The sequence below is a fragment of the Entelurus aequoreus genome, linkage group LG13 (assembly GCF_033978785.1).
Source record: "Entelurus aequoreus isolate RoL-2023_Sb linkage group LG13, RoL_Eaeq_v1.1, whole genome shotgun sequence".
Taxonomy (NCBI): domain Eukaryota; kingdom Metazoa; phylum Chordata; class Actinopteri; order Syngnathiformes; family Syngnathidae; genus Entelurus; species Entelurus aequoreus.
In genome coordinates, this window is record NC_084743.1 from 4,608,693 (window position 1) to 4,623,977 (window position 15,285).

At 29.6% G+C, this 15,285-nt stretch overlaps 1 protein-coding gene across 1 annotated transcript in view; it reads right to left on the bottom strand.

Annotated features, from left to right (window-relative positions):
* numa1 (nuclear mitotic apparatus protein 1) overlaps positions 1 to 15,285 on the bottom strand; it is a 79,992-nt gene that overhangs the window by 36,589 nt on the left and 28,118 nt on the right. Inside the window, exons 9-12 of the mRNA XM_062067268.1 lie at positions 14,081 to 14,220; positions 10,714 to 10,825; positions 1,149 to 1,266; positions 806 to 946 (exon numbers count right to left, since the gene is read on the bottom strand). Of these exons, the coding sequence (XP_061923252.1) occupies positions 806 to 946; positions 1,149 to 1,266; positions 10,714 to 10,825; positions 14,081 to 14,220 (511 nt within the window). The remainder of the gene's footprint in view (positions 1 to 805; positions 947 to 1,148; positions 1,267 to 10,713; positions 10,826 to 14,080; positions 14,221 to 15,285) is intronic.

The window sequence follows — 15,285 nt, forward strand, 5'->3', positions numbered from 1 at the left end:
AGTTTCATGTCTTCCTTTTTGAGCGATATTTCCCGCATCTACTTTGTTTTTATCCTTCTTCGTGGGGACATTGTCGATTGTCATGTCATGTTCGGATGTACATTGTTGACGCCGTCTTTGCTCCACAGTAAGTCTTTGCTGTCGTCCAGCATTCTGTTTTTGTTTACTTTGTAGCCAGTTCAGTTGTAGTTTCGTTCTGCATAGCCTTCCCTAAGCTTCAATGCCTTTCCTTAGGGCCACTAACCGTTTTGTTTATTTTTTGTTTAAGCATCAGACACCTTTTTACCTGCACACTGCCTCCCGCTGTTTCCGACATCTACAAAGCATTTAGCTACCTGCTGCCACCTACTGATATGGAAGAGTATTACACGGTTACTCTGCCGAGCTCTAGACAGCACCGACACTCAACAACAACGCATCATTTGCAGACTATAATTACTGGTTTGCAAAATGTTTTAACCCACATAGGTGAAATTAGATAATCTCCCACGGCACATAGTGTGCCGCGGCACAGTGGTTGAAAAACACTGCACTAGGCCACTGAGTAGGTGGCCTAGTCTTCTTGTCCCACATAAGGATTGTGAATGATGGGCAAAATTCCCCTTCAAAAAGTGTAGTTCCCCTTTCAGATAGAAAGAAATGCAGATTTGCCGCAATAGAGGTGATGATTAACAACTTAGGGGATCGGCTCCACACTGTGTATGGAGATATCAAGTATATAAATATAAGAGATCAGCTTAATCAAGAAACTGGGGCCGATACTGATCGATGGGTTCATGGCGACTGCAGAGGGATGACATTTTACCTTTTGAGCGTTGGCTTGATTGAGTTCCGACTGGAGGTAGTCTCTCTTGGTGCTCCACTCCTCCTGGGCAAATGCTCGGGACTGCGTCAACCTGCCGACCTCCGCTTCCAGGGCGGTCAGCTGGGAACATGTCGCACGCATCTGCAGAAATGGCATCGAGTCTTAGAAGACCAGCTCAGGGGGAATTTGTCAAAATGTTTCTTGGAGAGTTCTTGTCCAATCAGGGATGTAAACGCTGGACTACAAACTAGTGGACTGCTGGAGGCAGCCCAGTACTGCACTCCGTTACCAACAACCAATTCTAAACAATGTGTTCATCCCCCAATGTTGCACTGTGGCGTACCTGGGAAGAGAGCAGGCCATTCTCCTCTGTGAGCTCGTCCACTTTCCGCTCCATCAGCAAGGAGCTACTTTTCCAGTTTTTGTTCTGTTTCAAAATCTCATCCAGTCGCACAAGCAAACTAAAAAGGAAGAAATGTGGGAATGAATGAATGGAAATGTCACATCACGGTTGTTGTGACCAGAATCATCAAGGTATTGTTGAATGTGCTCATTTATGCACACACTGAACTCTTTTAACCAAGTTGTACTTAAATATGTATACACAGTAGTCTTTTGTTGCGTCGGACCAGTTCTTCCTCCCAGGGAATCTAAGTTACTGGTCAATCCCAAGTTCTTTCGATGACATATATGCTGAGTAAGGACCATCAAGACAGAATTGGAATGTTTCCAAGTTTATACCAAAGCTTTAGGAGATCAGCTTAACCAATACATTCATATCGGCTGGCATTCCAACGGAAAAACCAACTTCTCTGAACACAAGAGAAACTAGTAAAATACAAAAAGGAAAAGTACTAGCTACTCTAAACATGGCTATGTAAAAAGAAAGAACTCTTAAACATTTACGCATCCTTCCACACTTTCTAGAACATTAAACATTGTTCTGGATTCTTAAAAGGGTGAACTGCACTTTTTCTGGAATTTTGCCTTTATTATCACAATCCTTACGTAACATGTTTTTATTCTTTTTATGCATTCTAAGACTAGGTCATAAACAAACATTAGCAAAAGTCAGCTAAGAATGGAGATAATGGGAGTACTCTATTGCGCCTACAAGCCTCCCTTAAAAAAAACAATACTCCTTTTATTAACAAAGAATTAGCAATGTTGTTACAATACACGCTAACACAGACAACCTATAAATAAACCGACAAGTTGGTCAACTTTGACATCCAACTTAGACCCGGAGATGGCCAGAAAGACACGAAAATATGCTTTTTTTTTTAACACTTTGTGAGAATTATGATGAATCCATTTAAAGGGGAAGATATAAACATCCCATCAGTCTTCATCCCAGTGAGAGCAGACATTGTACAGTGACCATTTTATTAGGCTGTTTAGCACTTAGTGATCGAGATTGACAGATGTTTTTTTAGGGCCGATACCGATGATTAGTAGTCAAGGATGCCGCTAAGCGATATTAGGAGCCGATATTCATTTTCAGTACAAGCAATTTAAACATGAATATTATATGTGAGTAAACATCTGGACAAGGTTTTAAGTTGTTAACATTATTTTTTTTAGGAAAGGTGGTAACACTAGTGACATAATGTTTTATGTTGTGTTTAATTTGTCATCAAAAAACATCAAACACCTTAATTACGTGTGTCTTAGAGGAACATCAACATTTGCATTTCAAAATATGGAAAATATGACATTTCTCTACATCACAATAACTCATCTACTGCATTTTATAACACTTTATGGATTTAATACATTGTAAGGCTTCCGATGAAATATTGTCAACATTTAAATAAAAACTATTCTGGGCTCCTTCACGTAGATTATAGTTGAGATATTTTTTGAAAAATAAATAAATAAATAAACTACAGATACTGATATACGTCAAAATGCCAAATATCGGCCGGCCAATCAGTTAATCTCTACTTAGCAAAACTGCTACATGATGCTTAGCTGCATCTGTTTAGCACACAGCTTCTAAAACTTGTAGATCATCCTCCTTATATTCAGCCTCAAAAATAGAAGTTTCTAGATCATCATTTGTCCCAAAGTAGTCTTTGTTGTCTCTCAAGTCTGCTATGATTAGTAGTCTTGTTGTTGTTGAAGGGGAAGTGAACGTTGCGATGAGTCTGTGAAATTAATACTTAAAATGATGAAAAAATGTAAATATTACATGTTATGAATGTTACTACATTACATATATACTTACAGTGTGTATATAATACTTAAAATGAAAATATGTAAATATTACATGTTCTTATGAATGTTACTACATTACATATATACTTACAGCGTGTATATAATACTTAAAATGATGAAAATATGTAAATATTACATATTATTATGAATGTTACTACATTACATACTGTATATACTTAGTGTGTATTTAAAATGATGAAAATATGTAAATATTACATGTTATGAATGTTGCTACATTACATATATACTTAGTGTGTATATAATACTTAAAATGATGAAAATATGTAAATATTACATATTATGAATGTTACTACATTACATATATACTTACAGTGTGTATATAATACTTAAGATGAAAATATGTAAATATTACAGGTTATGAATGTTACTACATTACATATATACTTACAGTGTATATAATACTTAAAATGAAAATATATAAATATAACATGTTATTATGAATGTTACTACATTACATATATACTTACAGTGTGTATATAATACTTAAAATGATGAAAATATGTAAATATTACATGTTATGAATGTTGCTACATTACATATATACTTAGTGTGTATATAATACTTAAAATGATGAAAATATGTAAATATTACATGTTATTATGAATGTTACTACATTACATATATACTTACAGCGTGTATATAATACTTAAAATGATGAAAATATGTAAATATTACATGTTATTATGAATGTTACTACATTACATATATACTTAGTGTGTATATAATACTTAAAATGATGAAAATATGTAAATATTACATGTTATTATGAATGTTACTACATTACATATATACTTAGTGTGTATATAATACTTAAAATGATGAAAATATGTAAATATTACATGTTATTATGAATGTTACTACATTACATATATACTTACAGTGTGTATATAATACTTAAAATGATGAAAATATGTAAATATTACATGTTATTATGAATGTTACTACATTACATATATACTTAGTGTGTATATAATACTTAAAATGATGAAAATATGTAAATATTACATGTTATTATGAATGTTACTACAATAAATATATACTTAGTGTGTATATAATACTTAAAACTATGAAAATATGTAAATATTACATGTTATTATGAATGTTACTACATTACATATATACTTACAGCGTGTATATAATACTTAAAATGATGAAAATATGTAAATATTACATGTTATTATGAATGTTACTACATTACATATATACTTACAGTGTGTATATAATACTTAAAATGATGAAAATATGTAAATATTACATGTTATTATGAATGTTACTACATTACATATATACTTAGTGTGTATATAATACTTAAAATGATGAAAATATATAAATATAACATGTTATGAATGTTACTACATTACATACTGTATATACTTAGTGTGTATTTAAAATGATGAAAATATGTAAATATTACATATTATGAATGTTACTACATTACATATATACTTACAGTGTGTATATAATACTTAAGATGAAAATATGTAAATATTACAGGTTATGAATGTTACTACATTACATATATACTTACAGTGTGTATATAATACTTAAAATGATGAAAGTATGTAATTATTACATGTTATTATGAATGTTACTACATTACATATATACTTACAGCGTGTATATAATACTTAAAATGATGAAAATATGTAAATATTACATGTTATTATGAATGTTACTACATTACATATATACTTAGTGTGTATATAATACTTCAAATGATGAAAATATGTAAATATTACATGTTATTATGAATGTTACTACATTACATATATACTTACAGTGTGTATATAATACTTAAAATGATGAAAATATGTAAATATTACATGTTATTATGAATGTTACTACATTACATATATACTTAGTGTGTATATAATACTTAAAATGAAAATATATAAATATAACATGTTATTATGAATGTTACTACATTACATATATACTTACAGTGTGTATATAATACTTAAAATGATGAAAATATGTAAATATTACATGTTATGAATGTTGCTACATTACATATATACTTAGTGTGTATATAATACTTAAAATGATGAAAATATGTAAATATTACATGTTATTATGAATGTTACTACTTTACATATATACTTACAGCGTGTATATAATACTTAAAATGACTAAAATATGTAAATATTACATGTTATTATGAATGTTACTACATTACATATATACTTAGTGTGTATATAATACTTAAAATGATGAAAATATGTAAATATTACATGTTATTATGAATGTTACTACATTACATATATACTTACAGTGTGTATATAATACTTAAAATGATGAAAATATGTAAATATTACATGTTATTATGAATGTTACTACATTACATATATACTTACAGTGTGTATATAATACTTAAAATGATGAAAATATGTAAATATTACATGTTATTATGAATGTTACTACATTACATATATACTTACAGAGTGTATATAATACTTAAAATGATGAAAATATGTAAATATTACATGTTATTATGAATGTTACTACATTACATATATACTTACAGTGTGTATATAATACTTAAAATGATGAAAATATGTAAATATTACATGTTATTATGAATGTTACTACATTACATATATACTTACAGTGTGTATATAATACTTAAAATGATGAAAATATGTAAATATTACATGTTATTATGAATGTTACTACATTACATATATACTTAGTGTGTATATAATACTTAAAATGATGAAAATATGTAAATATTACATGTTATTATGAATGTTACTACATTACATATATACTTAGTGTATATAATACTTAAAATGATGAAAATATGTAAATATTACATGTTATTATGAATGTTACTACAATAAATATATACTTAGTGTGTATATAATACTTAAAACTATGAAAATATGTAAATATTGCATGTTATTATGAATGTTACTACATTACATATATACTTACAGCGTGTATATAATACTTAAAATGATGAAAATATGTAAATATTACATGTTATTATGAATGTTACTACATTACATATATACTTAGTGTGTATATAATACTTAAAATGATGAAAATATGTAAATATTACATGTTATTATGAATGTTACTACATTACATATATACTTACAGTGTGTATATAATACTTAAAATGAAGAAAATATGTAAATATTACATATGAATGTTGCTACATTACATATATACTTACAGTGTGTATATAATACTTAAAATGAAGAAAATATGTAAATATTACATATTATGAATGTTACTACATTACATATATACTTAGTGTGTATATAATACTTAAAATGATGAAAATATGTAAATATTACATATTATGAATGTTGCTACATTACATATATACTTACAGTGTGTATATAATACTTAAAATGATGAAAATATGTAAATATTACATGTTATTATGAATGTCACTACATTACATATATACTTAGTGTGTATATAATACTTAAAATGATGAAAATATGTAAATATTACATGTTCTTATGAATGTTACTACATTACATATATACTTACAGCGTGTATATAATACTTAAAATGATGAAAATATGTAAATATTACATGTTATTATGAATGTTACTACATTACATACTGTATATACTTAGTGTGTATTTAAAATGATGAAAATATGTAAATATTACATGTTATGAATGTTGCTACATTACATATATACTTAGTGTGTATATAATACTTAAAATGATGAAAATATGTAAATATTACATATTATGAATGTTACTACATTACATATATACTTACAGTGTGTATATAATACTTAAGATGAAAATATGTAAATATTACAGGTTATGAATGTTACTACATTACATATATACTTACAGTGTGTATATAATACTTAAAATGAAAATATATAAATATAACATGTTATTATGAATGTTACTACATTACATATATACTTACAGTGTGTATATAATACTTAAAATGATGAAAATATGTAAATATTACATGTTATGAATGTTGCTACATTACATATATACTTAGTGTGTATATAATACTTAAAATGATGAAAATATGTAAATATTACATGTTATTATGAATGTTACTACATTACATATATACTTACAGCGTGTATATAATACTTAAAATGATGAAAATATGTAAATATTACATGTTATTATGAATGTTACTACATTACATATATACTTAGTGTGTATATAATACTTAAAATGATGAAAATATGTAAATATTACATGTTATTATGAATGTTACTACATTACATATATACTTAGTGTGTATATAATACTTAAAATGATGAAAATATGTAAATATTACATGTTATTATGAATGTTACTACATTACATATATACTTACAGTGTGTATATAATACTTAAAATGATGAAAATATGTAAATATTACATGTTATTATGAATGTTACTACATTACATATATACTTAGTGTGTATATAATACTTAAAATGATGAAAATATGTAAATATTACATGTTATTATGAATGTTACTACAATAAATATATACTTAGTGTGTATATAATACTTAAAACTATGAAAATATGTAAATATTACATGTTATTATGAATGTTACTACATTACATATATACTTACAGCGTGTATATAATACTTAAAATGATGAAAATATGTAAATATTACATGTTATTATGAATGTTACTACATTACATATATACTTACAGTGTGTATATAATACTTAAAATGATGAAAATATGTAAATATTACATGTTATTATGAATGTTACTACATTACATATATACTTAGTGTGTATATAATACTTAAAATGATGAAAATATATAAATATAACATGTTATGAATGTTACTACATTACATACTGTATATACTTAGTGTGTATTTAAAATGATGAAAATATGTAAATATTACATATTATGAATGTTACTACATTACATATATACTTACAGTGTGTATATAATACTTAAGATGAAAATATGTAAATACTACAGGTTATGAATGTTACTACATTACATATATACTTACAGTGTGTATATAATACTTAAAATGATGAAAGTATGTAAATATTACATGTTATTATGAATGTTACTACATTACATATATACTTACAGCGTGTATATAATACTTAAAATGATGAAAATATGTAAATATTACATGTTATTATGAATGTTACTACATTACATATATACTTAGTGTGTATATAATACTTCAAATGATGAAAATATGTAAATATTACATGTTATTATGAATGTTACTACATTACATATATACTTACAGTGTGTATATAATACTTAAAATGATGAAAATATGTAAATATTACATGTTATTATGAATGTTACTACATTACATATATACTTAGTGTGTATATAATACTTAAAATGAAAATATATAAATATAACATGTTATTATGAATGTTACTACATTACATATATACTTACAGTGTGTATATAATACTTAAAATGATGAAAATATGTAAATATTACATGTTATGAATGTTGCTACATTACATATATACTTAGTGTGTATATAATACTTAAAATGATGAAAATATGTAAATATTACATGTTATTATGAATGTTACTACTTTACATATATACTTACAGCGTGTATATAATACTTAAAATGACTAAAATATGTAAATATTACATGTTATTATGAATGTTACTACATTACATATATACTTAGTGTGTATATAATACTTAAAATGATGAAAATATGTAAATATTACATGTTATTATGAATGTTACTACATTACATATATACTTACAGTGTGTATATAATACTTAAAATGATGAAAATATGTAAATATTACATGTTATTATGAATGTTACTACATTACATATATACTTACAGTGTGTATATAATACTTAAAATGATGAAAATATGTAAATATTACATGTTATTATGAATGTTACTACATTACATATATACTTACAGAGTGTATATAATACTTAAAATGATGAAAATATGTAAATATTACATGTTATTATGAATGTTACTACATTACATATATACTTACAGTGTGTATATAATACTTAAAATGATGAAAATATGTAAATATTACATGTTATTATGAATGTTACTACATTACATATATACTTACAGTGTGTATATAATACTTAAAATGATGAAAATATGTAAATATTACATGTTATTATGAATGTTACTACATTACATATATACTTAGTGTGTATATAATACTTAAAATGATGAAAATATGTAAATATTACATGTTATTATGAATGTTACTACATTACATATATACTTAGTGTATATAATACTTAAAATGATGAAAATATGTAAATATTACATGTTATTATGAATGTTACTACAATAAATATATACTTAGTGTGTATATAATACTTAAAACTATGAAAATATGTAAATATTGCATGTTATTATGAATGTTACTACATTACATATATACTTACAGCGTGTATATAATACTTAAAATGATGAAAATATGTAAATATTACATGTTATTATGAATGTTACTACATTACATATATACTTAGTGTGTATATAATACTTAAAATGATGAAAATATGTAAATATTACATGTTATTATGAATGTTACTACATTACATATATACTTACAGTGTGTATATAATACTTAAAATGAAGAAAATATGTAAATATTACATATGAATGTTGCTACATTACATATATACTTACAGTGTGTATATAATACTTAAAATGAAGAAAATATGTAAATATTACATATTATGAATGTTACTACATTACATATATACTTAGTGTGTATATAATACTTAAAATGATGAAAATATGTAAATATTACATATTATGAATGTTGCTACATTACATATATACTTACAGTGTGTATATAATACTTAAAATGATGAAAATATGTAAATATTACATGTTATTATGAATGTCACTACATTACATATATACTTAGTGTGTATATAATACTTAAAATGATGAAAATATGTAAATATTACATGTTATTATGAATGTTACTACATTACATATATACTTACAGTGTGTATATAATACTTAAAATGATGAAAATATGTAAATATTACATGTTATTATGAATGTTACTACATTACATATATACTTACAGTGTGTATATAAAACATTGATGGAGGTTTTTGGATGTTTTTTAAAGCGCTTTATAGGCAAAATAGAGCGACTCCCTTTGGGTTCAGAATCCATAAGAAAAAAAGAAAATCATGTTCGTGTGTTATATAAAATAATTGTAAAAATGTAATATGCAGATAGGCTAAACTAAAATGAAATAAAAGTGTGATTCCACTTTAAGATTCATTTGAGTGCTAAAATGTTATTTTTTTTCCATTTTAGAATATTTTTTTAATGAATGAGTGTTCTCTTTGCTTCCCGTCCGGACTATGTGACGTCTGGCGAGTTGACTCTGTAGTCAACAGCTGTTAATGCATTTGTTTTATATTTCAATGTGAACACTTGAATATTGGTCTTGTTTAGACAGTAATTGTTTTATACAATTTTACATTCGGGTTTGTTGTGTTTTTATGTGGAAAGACGTTCATTCATGTTAGCATTTAAGCTAGCTAGCCCGTGAAGTAACCAAAGTTCAGTTATCACTCACGGTTTTTCCATAGTTTCTATTTAAGGATGATAATACTGTCGGAAGTTATCAGTATGGTGATGTCACAGTAGTACTTGCGTATGATATACTTTATCATGACGTCATTACACAATGTCATTTGAAAATATGACTCTTACGAGCTATTCTTGGTCTCAAGTTCATCGACTTGCTTCCTGGCCATCTCCTCCTGATGAGCCTGCTCATTTTTCATCCTATCCAGACGATACTGCAACTGGTTGATGAGAGATTCTGTGGAGGAACAGGAGCGAAGGCATCGGTTAGGTTTGGCACTTGGTGGAGGCGCTCGCATTTTCCTCCCTCTTTGTCTCCTCTATACTTTTTAAGAGCCTCTTTCTCTGCGCTGTCCTCCAAAATCTAAACACCCAACATGGAAGTGATAAGCTGGGCTCTCGACCGGGGCTGCAAAATTCCGGGAATATTCAAAGTTGGAAGCTTTCCATGGGAATATATGGGAAATTAATGGGAATAAACATTGAATGCAACATGCTAGATCTTGCAGCATGATTATTAGCTAAAACAACGTGATTTAATGCAAATTCAGTAGAATTTTAACCCTGCACTGTGCATTCCTCCATCACATGCACAGATAATTGCCAGCATGCTACACACTACAGCAGGGCTATTGAGGCCACACTAGTATTTGAGCCCAAGGACTGGTAAGTGTTGATGATATTACTGGGGTAAATATATTTGATCTATGGTATTTAAGTGTAATAGAGGTGTAATTGCTTGTTACTGTATGACTGTAGACTACTCCAGCAGACTTCCACTCAAACTAGCTAGCTGTTCCTGTACTTGTTCAATGATTTTGGGGCCAATATCTCTAGCTAGCTAGGTTCATGTACCACCACAGTCTCATAATGAACCGAAAATATTTGTTAGCCGTGATGCTAATTTTCTCTATGTTAAATCCCATTCATTTATGCTAACAACGTTAGCGATCCAGAATTGACCTTTTTTTGTGACGTGTAAAGTTCAAGTAGCAAATACTAAATCAAAAGGTGTAGTTTCCTCTGCCTTCTGTTCTGCTAGCCATTCTGTTGTCATACAAGAATGTAGCTTATAATTTGATTTAGCATGCTGATTGACTGTTCATGTATTCATCTAGCCTATTTCTATTCATTTGTCCATCAGTCAAATATTTTTAAAGACTACTCCAATTGTTTAGCTGACTATTTATATCTGTGTGTGGCATTGCATTAGGGATGATGTTTGATAAGGAATTATCGAGTTCGAGCCTATTATCGAATCCTCTTATCGAACCGATTCCTTATCGATTCTCTTATGGAGTCCAGATAGGTTGTTGTATATGGAAAAAAACACACAATATTTGGTTTAACAAAAGCTCACTTTTATTATATAAGAAAAAAATAAAATCTAATAAATAAATAAATATTGACTGTTACCCACCTAAAAAAATAAAATAAAATAAATAAATATTGACTGTTGTTACCCAAAGTATATTACGTGGGATTTTTTCAGAGAAACAAATATATACAGTAACACAAAAACAACCTGTCTCTGTGATCACTATAGGTGTATAAATAATAATATAGTGTTAAATAAAATCAGTCCCTTGGGCACAAAACTGAAAATAATACAGCTCTCCAAAAAGTGCACTTCTGCTGCTATTGGAACATAACTGTTTGTTATGATGCTTTGACATTTTTGCACTTTATTTATTTATTGAAAGAAAATTCTATGAAGAGAAAAGTTGTTTGCAAATGTGGTTACAATGCTAATAAATGAAAAGTTAAAGCTAAAAAAAGAAATACACTTTATTGAGTTAACATTATTTCTTTATGGGGGAAAAATGTTATGAGCTAGAGAATATAACAACTACACTACCCAGCATGCAACGGGAGTTACGAGCATGCGCGGTAGCCCCCAAAAGTGTTGCATGTTGCCACGCTGTGAAAGTAAACGTCAAGAAGTCAGCCAACACGCCTCGTCTGCATTATTTATAATTAGACAGACAACACATATACAGTGTGATTTTGTAACGTTTACAAGGAAAGAAAAACAACAGTTAAAAAAGGGAGATATGTTGTATATATATGTATGTGCTGCAGTGTTGTATATATATATGTATGTGCTGCGGTTGTTTTAAGAACGTTGCAACAGCTGCCGTAAAGGAGGTGCGTTGCTAGCCTGGTTGCTATGTTTCCGGTTGGTGGTAAAAGTGTTGGTCATGTGTTTTACCCTGCTCAAATCTCTCAGTAAAGTTATTCATTGGATTATACCTTTTGTTTTTAACTTTATTACACCTTGGAGCACTTTTTCCCGTCGATTTTTTTCCTGCTTTCGCTATCTGCGCCTAATGACTGAGCTACATGACGTCATTTCTTGTGATGTCACACGGAGCATTTCTGGTCGGGACGGGATTCGTTCCGAGGGATTCGAATAAAGAACCAACTCTTTTCTTTACTATAGTGGTCTCCATAACGGGTACCGGTTCTCAAAAAGGGATTCGAGTCCGAGGACTCGGTTCTTTTCTTATCGAACAACCGAGAAAACCGGTTTCGAGTATCATCCCTACATTGCATTAGTCTTTTACAAGCTTCTCATCGTATTCTACAGAATAAGATGGACGGTGTCCAACTTTGAATAATCAAAAAGTGGTCAAAATATCCAAACTTCCCGAGCTTAACGCCCCGTGGCAAATTTCTGGAAATTTACCGGAAACTTTCCACCCCTTTGAAACTCTACCTCTCGACTCAATTGACAAAATCTTCTGGACGAGGTCGTGGAAGACATCTATGTACATGGAAGCGAGATCGCAGGACATCTGCTGATTGGTCAGGGCATTGCTTTGGTGGATCGGCAAATTCGGAAAAAGATGGCAGCCGTTCAAGGAGCCCAAAGGCTGCCCGTCACAATGGAAGGCACGGGTCGAGCTGCGGGAACGCAGACTGTGGCAATTTCTGATCCTAAGTTCACTGAAAGGCTTACTGAAATGCGCAAGTTGATCAGCATGGACGATTAGATCAGACATTTCTGATCCTAAGTTCACTGAAAGGCTTACTGAAATGCGTAAGTTGATCAGCATGGACGATTAGATCAGACATGGCAGCCGTTCAAGGAGCCCAAAGGCTGCCCGTCACAATGGAAGTCACGGGTCGAGCTGCGGGAACGCAGACTGTGGCAATTTCTGATCCTAAGTTCACTGAAAGGCTTACTGAAATGCGTAAGTTGATCAGCATGGACGATTAGATCAGACAAGCCATTAAAACGTCTGCTCACTTGGAAAACAACAATCCTTATGTAGGTTTCGACTCCCTCAAATGGCCTTGACACTGCTCACAACAGAAGAAGGCTGTTCTGAAAACATCTCTCGAGGACACCTCAGTGATAACACCTGGGAGTTAAACTTTGCTCCCCTTTGGAGACAAAGTATTTGATGGGTGCACATGTGCCGCATCAAGTCCTGTGTGAGACGTGCAAAACCTTCCCTTCCGACACCAACAAACAGAAGTGTGGCACCTTTCTGGGCGATGAGTGCAATCTTGACGGCGAGCTCCCCCTCCAGGCCATCGATGTACTCTCGCTCCTTGATCATCTGTCTCTTCATCTTCCTCAGCTGGAATTTGGGGGTGTTCATTATATCCTGAAGAGGAGATTTGCTGTGGAAATGATAAAAACCAATCAAACCGTTTCTATAATTGACCACTGGGACAAATATTACTGTTAAGAGTACATTTTGTCTGAGGGGACCATTTTAGTAGGAAGCCTAATTCTCATCACTGTGCCCCGACAGACTACGAGATCATCAACTTTTCATATCATGCTTATTGAGATTAGCTTGGTATTGTTAAAAGTGCTCAAAAGTACTTAAACACGCGGAAATCTTTCAACCAAGTTTTACTTTTGAAGAAATTACTTACACAATATACTTAGAATAAATATTGTTCTGGCTTCTTAAAGGAGAACTGCACTTTTTTGGGGGGGAATTTTGCCTTTTGTTCACAATCGTTATGAAAGACGGATTTTTTTTTCGTAAATAAAAGCCCTCTTACAGCAGAGCCAATGAAAGGTCTTCTATTTCGCTCATAAAATCCAATAAATAACCATTCAAAAAGCGCCAACGATACTCTATTGACATTTCATGACATGAATATTAACAAGTATTATTGATATTGTCATTATAAGTGCCCTGGTCACGCGCAACAATGATGAAATGTTAACAAAACCTTACAAATGTTTTCTTGGCAAACATTTGGGTATGATGAGGCCTGATTTTGAATAATAAAACATTATTTTTAGGGATGTCCGATAATGGCTTTTTGCCGATATTGTCCAACTCTTTAATTACCGATACCGATATCAACCGATATATACAGTCGTGGAATTAACACATTACTATGCCTAATTTGGACAACCAGGTATGGTGAAGATAAGGTACTTTTAAAAAAAAAATGAATCAAAATAAGATAAATAAATTAAAAACATTTTCTTGAATAAAAAAGAAAGTAAAACAATATAAAAACAGTTACCGGTACATAGAAACTAGTAATTAATGAAAATTTGTAAAATTAACTGTTAAAGGTTAGTATTATTAGTGGAGCAGCAGCACGCACATTCATGTGTGCTTACGGACTGTATCCCTTGCAGACTGTATTGATATATATTGATATATAATGTAGGAAGCAGAATATTAATAACAGAAAGAAACAACCCTTTTGTGGGAA